The following is a 10,233-nucleotide window of genomic DNA, read 5'->3' on the forward strand; positions in this document are numbered from 1 at the left end:
GGATTCAGAGGAGAGCTGCGTAGTGCTGACGGCTCTGTGCATCCTTGCTTTCCAGCCTATTTTCACAATGAGCGCCCAAGGAAGCCAGCTGAAAGTCATGGAGCCTCAGGAGTTTAACAAGTTTTGGAAAAAGTTCTCTAGGGACACCGTAAGTAAACACATGGCATAGAGCTCTCTGAAGGCCTTCTGTTCAGTGGCGCTCCCTGGCTCTTGGGCCGTTGCCTCCTGCTGTATCTCAGCCTACTGTGGCAGGAGGAAGGATCTCTCTGGATTATCAGTTACATGGCAGGGTCCAGGCTATGGGACACGGTGATCCTCTAAGAAGTCACATCTGTGTTGGTGGAATATAGGTGGTAGTAAGCATAAGATAAATTTGTAACATTTTAATGCAAGATCAACCTATATGAACCCATTTTTTTTAACTTTTAAGGTGTGCTGCATATTGACCCTTGGATTAGTAGGACTACCCCGAGGATCTATCCTAAGACAGGAATTCCAAATTGGGGAAATCGATATGTAGGCACTTGCTTAAGAATTTGTTCTTGGGCCAGCCAAATAGCTCAGCGGATTAAAGCCCCTGCAAGCAGGGGCTAGGGGTGTGATCCCCGGGCCTGCTGTTCTGGCCCCACCCCCGGGCGCACTGAGACAGCAATTGAGACTGGGCGTGGTGGCGCACACCTGTAATCCCAGCTCTTGGGAGGCTATAAACGGGCGGGTCACTAGGAGTCCAGTCTAGTGGGGAGACCCTGAACACCCTGTAGACCCTTCCCTAAAATACAAAAAAAAAAAGAATTTGTTCTGTATGTTGATGGAACTGGGAATCAAAGAGGAGTCAGCAAAGAGTGACAGGTGACGCAGATTAGCACAGGTGTGTTAAAGGAGTTTGATCAACACTGACCACACACCACCAGTCACAGTAAGGGATCGTTTCCACTTTCACTTTATATACATGCTATAGCAACTTCTTCTGTAATGTATGGGCATGACTATTTCTTAAGCTACAATGTAAATGGGGGGCTGGGGAGATGGCTCAGTGGAATAAGCACTTCCCTGGCAAGTGCAAGGGCCTGAGTTCAATCCCCAGTTCTGTCAAAAATAAAGAAATAAATAAATACAATGTAAATGAGAAAATGTAGACTTAATTTTTAATGGTAAAAAGCAGGAAACCATCCCCTGCTACATAGAACAATGCCTGTGCTCTGGTAGCTGAGTTATAGCTGACATCATTTTTCCCTTTCTCTGTAGCCCAGGCTTTAAAAAAAAAAAAAAAATTGATCATTTACTTATTTATTTGGTACAGGGTCTCACTACACAGCTCGGACTTGTAGTGATCCTCCTGTCCCAACCTCCCCATTGCTGAGATTATAGGCCTGCGCTACCATACCCTGTTTTATAGCCCAAGCCTTTGATAATACAAGACTAGAATTTCCGTCATCAAATTTTTTTTTTTTTTTTTTTTTTTTTTTTTTTTTTTTTTGTGGTGTCGAGGATCGAATTCAGGACCTTGCTCTTGCCATGCAGGCCCTTACGCCGCTGAGCTATCACCCCAGACCAAATAACAGTTTTAATTGTAGGAAATGACTAGGTAAACTGATGCATTCCTGCAGCAAAAATGCATGCTGCTGAAAGGAATTGTGAGCGATGAGCAGCTCAGGACAGAGGGGGCTGAGTAGATTCCATGTCGTGTCTCCTAAGAAGGAAAGGCTTCCTCCACTGAGAAGTGTCCTCTTACAGAAGGGGACGGTGACCAGAGGAACTGACTGTCCTGGGTGATTAGCCTGGGGTGGACAGGTGCCTGGGGTTGGGAGACAAAGGACAGTGCAGGCTCCAGGCCCGAATGATGAAGCTGCTCTCTTGAGGAGAAATCCCCTGCACACCTAGGAAGGCAGAGTGACTGCTGTCTCTCTCAGGTATCGTATCCAGGACTTACGCCTGCGCTCTTGTGTGCATACAGGTTGCTATGCAATTTCTGGAAAATTATGAAAGAGAAGATATAACAGTAGCAGAACTGGAAGGAAACTCAAATTCTTTGTGGACCATCAGCCCTCCTAGTAAGCAGAAAATGATACAGGAACTCATGGACCCCAAAAATATCTTCTCTATTGTTTTTTCCTGGAGTATCCAGAGGTAGTTACTGTGTTTCCGTGCATCATTGCCCTTTTGCAGGTGCAGCTGGGGCTGGGAGTGTGGGGACGGACAGAAGCATTAGGTGGGTGGGGAGTGGTCATTACTTCTTTGGAACCCCCCCAGTGTCAAAGCCAGGCCTTTTGTTTATTAAACAGCAAGTTTCCCAGGAACCAATGCCAGACTATTCTACTTTTTATCTATATATATAATTAACTTCGGTTCTTAAAGAGGGCTGGAAATGAGTTCTGAGAAAAAAGACCAAGAAATAAATGGCTAAGAAAGAGGGTAAAGAGTCAGACAATGAAGCAGTCTGGGTGGTTGTGAGAGTTCCCTAAGATGCTGCCGCTGGGTCCTGTAAGGAAGGCGCGGCGGCCTCCGGAACTGGGGGTAGCTCTTGCATCACTGGAATGCCAGGAAGTGCTAGCAGGCCTCGTCCCCCAGCTTGGGGTCTCAGGGCACCTTGGCGCCCCAGGGGAGCGGAGCAAGCTGAGATTTGCTGCCCACGACCTGAGCCAGGCCCCGCCGGCAGCAACTCTCTGTCTCCTCTTGTGCACACAGAGCCTTAGTAAAAGCCCCGTGAGGAGCTGTGGGTGTGCAGGGTGCTGGCCACACGGCTCTGGGCTCCTCGCTGCTGACCACGGCGGCGTCCGTCACCAAGATGGTGAGATTCAGGCCCCATGCCAGAGACAGCGGGCTCACGTGGTGACCATGGTGCCAACTACTTCTGTCAGGTCCAGAAAGAGTCATGGTGAAGCCAGGAGAAAGCTTCTTTACTCTGAAGCGAATCCCCAAAGAAATGAAAGGACTCTTCTACGGGGCTCTCCAGAATTTAAAGAACTCTTTCCTTGATTGTATTTTCTCCTTAAAAGTGTGCCAATTTTCTCACATCCATGTCTGTGCCAATTGCCAAAAATTTACCTCCAGGCTTTTTATTTGAAGAGCTACCAAAAATAATTTTTAATGCATGGATGTAGCTGTACTTTCAGTCAGCAGATGGGTGGTCCCGATTCTGTTTCAAAGGGGTAGTGACCTCCCCCGACTCCCTCGCTCAGTTGTCTAAGATGGACATGGAGGGGAGACAGACAGGAATAGCAGTTTGAACTCTCTTCCAGACTTCTGAATATTCACTGACATTGTCCTTTTTCTTTGTCTCTCTCTTTCTTTTCTTTATAGAAATATGAGTCTGGGTGCAAAAGCAGAAATAGCAACAGAAAAGCTCACATTTACTCTTGAAAATAACACACGAAAGAGTATAGCTAAAATGATCGCTGGCAATGACACGGAGAGTTCAAAAACGCCTGTGTAAGTTTCTTTTGCCAGAATTTATCGGTGTCTGTCGGTGTCTTAACAGTTTCTATCAGTGTCTTAGTTACTTTTTTTGTTACTGAGACCAAATACCTGACTCCTAAATTAAAGAAGGAAAGCTTTACATTGGCTCACAGCTTGTAGAGGTATCGATCCACAGCCGGCTGACCCCACGCAGCGTGGCAGGCAGAGGGGCGTCACAGAGGCGGAGGCTGCAACGGCAGTGACAGCAGCAGCCTTCTTTTGTCCCTTATTTTCCACCCCCAAAGGGATAGCGTTCACACCTGGGCTGGGCACCCTTAATCCCAGTATCATGGACTTAATCTCAGAACCACATGCCCTAGATCCAGCCACCTCTGACAAACCCTGACCACGTGAGACTCGAGTGGTGCGTGTGGCTGGCACAAAATCTCCACCTACAAATTCACAAGTGGTATGTGACAGGCTCGGTGGAGAGGGGCCATCAGTGGTGCACTGACGGGCTCCATGTAGCTCAGATTCTGCGTCGCCACACTCTGGAGGAGACGCAGGTGCCCTCTGAGACAGGCCCTGCCATCCCTCGAGTTCCTTCCCCTCCGTTGCTCCCATCCAGCAGCCCAGGGGGCAGCAAGAGCCCGCTCCTGCCTGGCTGTAGTCTCCGGAAGCTGGGAAGGCCCTTTCCCTCCATGCCTGCCACCTCCCAGGGTCTGAGCACCAAGCTGACCCCACTGAGGCTGGGTGGGCAGGAGGCACACGGTCAGAGAAAACTGAGGTACAAAACTGGACTTTAAAATATTACCTCAAAAAATACAGTGAATGCTTAATTTTAAAAATGATTACAGTAAAAGACACATTACCAAGAACGCTTTGGAGCCCCCTCCTGCACTGTGCATGCACAGGTCCGTCATTCTCGACACTTCCTACAGCGCTTCTAGAATCCCCTTCTGTGAGTGTCTCGTACGATCAGTGGCAAGGCAGGTTCCTGAAAATGTGACAGTGTGTCCTCCTGGGTCTGGCGCCGTGTGACTCCCGGCTCTTCCCCAAAGTCAAAGTGACCATGAAGGGGGCATGTTTTGAGTCCACTCGGGACACTGAGGCAGCCACCACAGCACAAGACACTCCAGAAGGAGGATGCCAGAGCTGCTTCAGGCAGTGACAAGAACAACAGGGTGAGTGTGTTCCAAGTGAGGGAAAAGACTAAGTGACTAACGTGGCTTTTATCATAGTAAAGGTTCTTTCTAGTTCAAGTATTGGCCGTACCTCTCAGTCACACCTTCTGTGTGCTTCATTTCAGACAGATGCCAGATGACAGGTTTAGAGCCTAGTGTGAGGACGAGTATGAAAGAAAGGGCACTGGGGTCCCCGCGGCTCGGTGGTTGAGGGCTTGCCTAGCTTGGGCAGGCCCTGGGTTCAACTTGCAGCATCACAAAATGAAAGAAACAGTGGCATTGATCTAAAAGTGCTGAACAGCACATTTCAGACATCTGTCAGCGGGCCCCAGCTCTGTCCTGCAGTTCATCCTGGCCCGGTGCTAGTGTGCTCGCCGTAAGGACCACTAGGACATGGTCGCTGGGAGTCTCTGGGGAAGGAAGGAGTTCTCCAAGGGTCGCTGCAGGCCAGGGTTCTTGAAGGTCATCAGCTTCTCTGTGTGGTTTCCATATGAGAATGTGGAGCTGGCCCTGCTTCAGGTCACTTGAATCCCGAGAAATTGACGCAGCTTAGAGTCCAAGCCCCCATTCCCTCCCTCCCCTCATGCCCACCAGACCCGTCCATGCCATGCAGGGGCTTATGGGTAATCTGACATCCTAGCAGTCTCAGCAGCGGGTATTCAGCACTGTGGATGGGCGCTAGCCAGGAGGAGTGCCTGGCTTCCGACCAGGGACAGACCTGGGACACCCAGCAGCCCTGCTGCAGCCACCGGCGCACACTGTGCTGAGTCCACCTTGACTCTGGATGGAACCCGTGATTCTGCACAGCTTGAGGGGACTGAGTATGACAGAAGCTCAGATGCTCATGCGCTGTGTTGGTGTAGACAGACTTTCATCACGTCTTTGATATGAAGTCAGAAATGGCAGTAGTGCAACTGTATGTCAGCAGAGCAACTAAAACGGCCTTATCTTTGTTTCTCACCACATAGGACAATAGAAAGGATGTACCCATATTACGTGAAAGCGCCAAGTGACTCTAACTCCAAACCTATAAAGCAGCTTTTATCAGGTAGGTATGAGAAGTTACTCGAGCACTTTTTAACAGTCTTACTTTTACCAAGTATCAGTAGCCCACACTCCGAGCCTGTAGCCCTGTGCACACTTTGGAGTCCTGTTCATTTTCTTTTTCTCTTTGATGAAGAACCAGGCTTAGGGAGCTCTTGTCCTCATTAACAGTCTCTTCACCTCTTTGCATCAGCAGACTGTGGACAGCAAACCCGCTCACACATTGTTAAGCACTGCTCCTTCCCCACACAACGTAAAAGGGGACAAGACTTCGACTTGATTCAGCCCGAGGGTGGGAGGTGCCCAGCAGCCCTTCCACGGTCACACCTTCCCTGTGGCAGGGGAGGGTAGGCAGCTGCTTCTCCGGGCAGCAGGCAGGCATGTGCAATCATGTTCCAGCCAGCCACGGAGCACACGTGTGATGGCAGTCACCTCACAGAGCACACACGTGATGGCGCCCACTCTGAGGCCCAGGTGCGTGGCGGGGACAGCGCCTCGGTTCCCAGCAGTGTGCTGTGTGATGCTGGCCCACTGGCACCTCCCACACCTGTCTGACAGCAAGTTTCTCAAGACCCATCCTCTCACTTTGAAGGAGGCTGGCTATTTCCCTTTTGCTCAGAAATTCTAGAAGTTTTTAGCGCAAGGTGCTCGATGGCCAGTCTGCCCCACAGAATGATTCAGTCTGCCGTTGAGCTCTTCCCTGCCCTGGGGTCTTGGCCAGTGACTTTTCACGCTTCCAGAGCAGATGGCTGTGTCCGGATGCGCCTGGAGCCTACCGCTCTCCCTCTCCCTCCCCCCAGGCTCAGGGAAGCAAGGTCTGCTGGTGAGCTCAGCCTCCTCTGTGCCCAGCCCCTGCGCCTCCCTCCTCCACCTGGCACTTCGCTGCCTCCCCGGTCCTTCCCACCCCTCCCCCACGCTGCCATCTGCCCCTGCTGGTGATCTCACCATGGGTAGAGGTAGCACAGGTTGGAGGTTTTCACAGTTTACATGTGAGGAAACTGAGGCCTGGGCTACGTATTACTCAGATAAAGTGACATAACCAGTATGTGGTAGAACTAGATCTAGACTGGGGTCTGGGCTCAGGACCAGATGCTTCCCTTCGTGCCTATCTCTGGCCTTCAAATCCAGAACTATTCCTGCTCGTGAGGGTCTGGAGCTTTAGTTCTTGATAAGAATTTTGCCTCTAGTAGTATCCTGCTGTCCCTAACTGTCCTACATTCATTCATCTGTCCTTCTGTCTGTCTACTCATTCTGCTGTTAGCTATCCATACATTGATCCATCCACCTGTCTGTCTGTTCATCCGTCTGTCCATCTATCCATCCACTCATTCACTCCCTCCCTCCATCCATCCCTCCATCCATCCGTCCAACAGACACTGTCTGCCGAGTCCTGTCCGAAATTCTTAAGATTGAAAACTTTACCACAGAACAAGGCGAATCTGATTCACCTTCTTTCAGAGTTCGCAGTCACTGCCACTCAGCAGTGGAGGCGCTGTCACCACCGAGATGACGGCCATTTTTTGACTGTCCAATCTGGTGGTCTTCAACTATGCTCTGTGATCTTGCATTCATCGTGTGGTCCAGCAGAGGTGGTCACTGACCATTTGCAATAATTTGTTGCCATGTTTCATGCCCCAGTCCTTTCTGAAATGTGTGCTGGTTCCCGCCCCACTTCTCACTCAGCAAAACCTGACTGCCAAGTCATTTCCCCGTTGACATACTCATGAGTCACACCAGCCAGCGGCAGTGTAAGTGGAGAGGCCCAGACACTGCTGGTCCTGGGGGGTTGCCATGTGACCGTAAGCTGTGCTTGCCCACTCAGTCTTTTGCATTAAGATAAGGACAATGCCATGTGCGATTTTGCAGCCTTCAGCACTCACGCAACGTCTTCCTCCAAGAGGCTCTCAACAGATGCGGATCATAACAGTCAGTCGTACCAGAACTCAGCGCTTGGCCCAGATGCCCTAGCAGCCATTGGATGTTCAGCACAGCAGTGCGGGGGTGGGCCATGCGCCATGGCAACCAAGCTTCACCACCAAGCTCTTTAGCTGAGAAAGAGACGCTGCTCACACCCCTGGGATGGGCTCTGTCTCGGGTAGCATGGTCAGCGTGTGCATCTGTCCTGTTCATCCGGGACCCATGTGCTACGGGGCGTGACCAGGCCTGGCCATCTGAGAGCTGCTGGTTACATGCAGTCCTAGCTCTCTCATGCTGACTTCACTGTGCTTCTCTCCCTTCCAGAAAAAGATTTCATGAATATCACCATCGTTTTGTTCAGAGACAATGCAACCAACTCCAACAGTGAGTGGTGGGTCCTCAACCTGACAGGCAACAGAATATATAACCGGGAGTCTCAGGCTTTGGAGCTGGTGGTGTTCAACGACAAAGTCAGCCCGCCCAGCTTGGGGTTCCTGGCTGGCTACGGGTAAGGACTCGCTCAGACCCCAGCAGTCAGCCGTCCTGCCTCTCAGTCACGTAGCATCTTGGGCAGTGAGACCGCCCTGTTTCTTAGAATCCCAAGCTGAGTAGCGGCAGCGTTAGCATTTCATAGCCTTGCCCCCTGATCGCAGAAGGTAAGGAGCCGAGGCTCAAAGACAGCAATCACTGAGTGCCTCACACAGCCCCAGAGTGTAGCTGGCTTCCTTACTCCATGCCTTCCTGTTAGGCCTTCATTTGAGGAAATTCAGTATTTAAGTCTGGGAATGACATAATTTTCTGTTTAAATTCCTTCTAAAACTGAGGCACACACAAGACACAAGAGTGACATGTTATATTTTCTAGAGTTGGTCTCATAAGAAATAACTTTCCATCCAGAATTTTATTATAAAGATGAATTTCTGAAAAAGATAGGATTTTTAAAGGGAAAAGAGCTGATTTCAGAAAAGTATAGTATGCTATTGCATTCTGCCAAACGCCGTGTGTCCTGCCAGATAAGCTACAGTTAACATGTGGCCCTCGCCATTGCTAACTGCCGCGCGCACCACACCTCCTGTTTTCCAGCATCATGGGATTATATGCCTCGGTGGTCCTGGTGATCGGCAAGTTTGTCCGGGAGTTCTTCAGTGGCATCTCGCACTCCATCATGTTCGAAGAGCTTCCGAATGTAGATCGGATTCTGAAGTTGTGCACAGATATTTTTTTAGTTCGAGAGACCGGGGAGCTGGAACTAGAAGAAGATCTCTATGCCAAGTTGATTTTCCTGTACCGTTCCCCAGAGACAATGATCAAGTGGACCAGAGAAAAGACAAATTGATACCTTAGGGCTCCCACTGCAAGCCACATTAACATTTGAATTTTTTTACAAAAGCACAACATTCTCCTAAGAGCTAAACATTTCTAGTCCGGTGGCATCTGTTTGTCTCCAGACGGATGGGCCAAGGGCTGACTTCTTGCTGCCGTCCCAGCTTCCTTGCAACAGAGACGCTGTCGAAGGCACTATCTGTAATTCCGTTTCTCTGAACTTAGGGCTCCTTGCTTTATGTTTTAGTCATTGGTGTCTCGTGTTCTGACTGACTGTGGCAAAGATCCGGGTCTGGGTCCCTTCTCTCCGCGAGACAGAACCGGGAAAAGGGACAGATGTCTTGTTTCACTCTTTGGGGGCCTCGTGCCTCTTGGGGTGACGCCGTAAGGCCTCTGTCGCTCATATCTGGCTGGGGACACACTTACGGAGCTTGGGACCCTTAAAATATGCAAGAGCAAGAGCAGTCCAGAGCCCCAACTGTGTTTCTGGGCAAGAAGGAGGGACTTGAGGGTCCCCAAAGATGCCTGAGGAAGGCCAGCCTCACTCTAAGCAAAAACATAACATTAGTGATCCTCTTACTGCCTTATCTTAACTCAAGATGTATAAGAGATCTTTCCATGAAACACCAGTGACTTCTCAGGAAAAAAACCCCAAAAAACAAGAAAAGCAGCAAAACCAATACGCAGCACCTGCGTGGCAGAGGTCCCAGGGCCACCCTGCAGCAGCGTGGGCCACCCTGCCTCAGGCGGATCCTGCTCCACCCAGAAGGCAGATGAGGCCGGGTGCGGGGCAGCCAGTCCCGGGACGGGAGCCTCGCCTGGTGCCTCCCCACGGGGGGTCCTGGACCCAGCCCGCCCTGCGCTTTTCCCCATTTCGATGATGAAAGGCAATGGCTTTTCCGGTATGCGACATTTTCCTTCCTGTTTTTCAGGTATATCAAAGAGTTTACATATTCCAATTCACATTTTTACATCTGAGACGGGTTTTTTAAGTTCATAATTATGAAAGAAATATGTATATTGAGCTTGGGGAAATAAAAATCACCTTTTCTTAAATTATCATTGGTAATACAACCTCCTTCTCCTAAAATAATAATGTAGCATGAAAATTTATGACAAATGTAGTTTTCATTCCATATTAAAAATACAGTTTCTGGGAAGAATCAAGGAATGGGCTAGAATATGTTAAAAACATGTTCCTATGTAGTTTGGGTTTGGGGCTGACTTAAATAAAGCACATCTTGCAAGGTCACTGAAAGGACGTTCTTTATTCTGCCTTTTTGCGTAACATAAGAAAAGTAGCTATTTTCAGGACACTGTGCAGAGTTTATGGAGACAAGAAACCTGTCCTTGCTGGTTCTGTCTGTTT

General features: G+C 49.6%; 1 protein-coding gene across 1 annotated transcript in view; it reads left to right on the forward strand.

Moving 5' to 3' along the window:
* Positions 1-9,513, forward strand: part of Piezo2 (piezo type mechanosensitive ion channel component 2) — a 181,586-nt gene extending 172,073 nt beyond the window's left edge. Inside the window, exons 47-52 of the mRNA XM_023705295.1 lie at positions 6-148; positions 1,955-2,127; positions 3,301-3,429; positions 5,549-5,628; positions 7,866-8,049; positions 8,625-9,513. Coding sequence (XP_023561063.1) covers positions 6-148; positions 1,955-2,127; positions 3,301-3,429; positions 5,549-5,628; positions 7,866-8,049; positions 8,625-8,877 — 962 coding nt within the window. The 3' untranslated portion in view covers positions 8,878-9,513. The remainder of the gene's footprint in view (positions 1-5; positions 149-1,954; positions 2,128-3,300; positions 3,430-5,548; positions 5,629-7,865; positions 8,050-8,624) is intronic.
* The last annotated feature ends 720 nt before the right edge of the window (positions 9,514-10,233 follow it).

This window comes from Octodon degus, unplaced genomic scaffold, assembly GCF_000260255.1.
Source record: "Octodon degus isolate 3935 unplaced genomic scaffold, OctDeg1.0 scaffold00216, whole genome shotgun sequence".
NCBI classification, from domain to species: Eukaryota; Metazoa; Chordata; class Mammalia; order Rodentia; family Octodontidae; genus Octodon; species Octodon degus.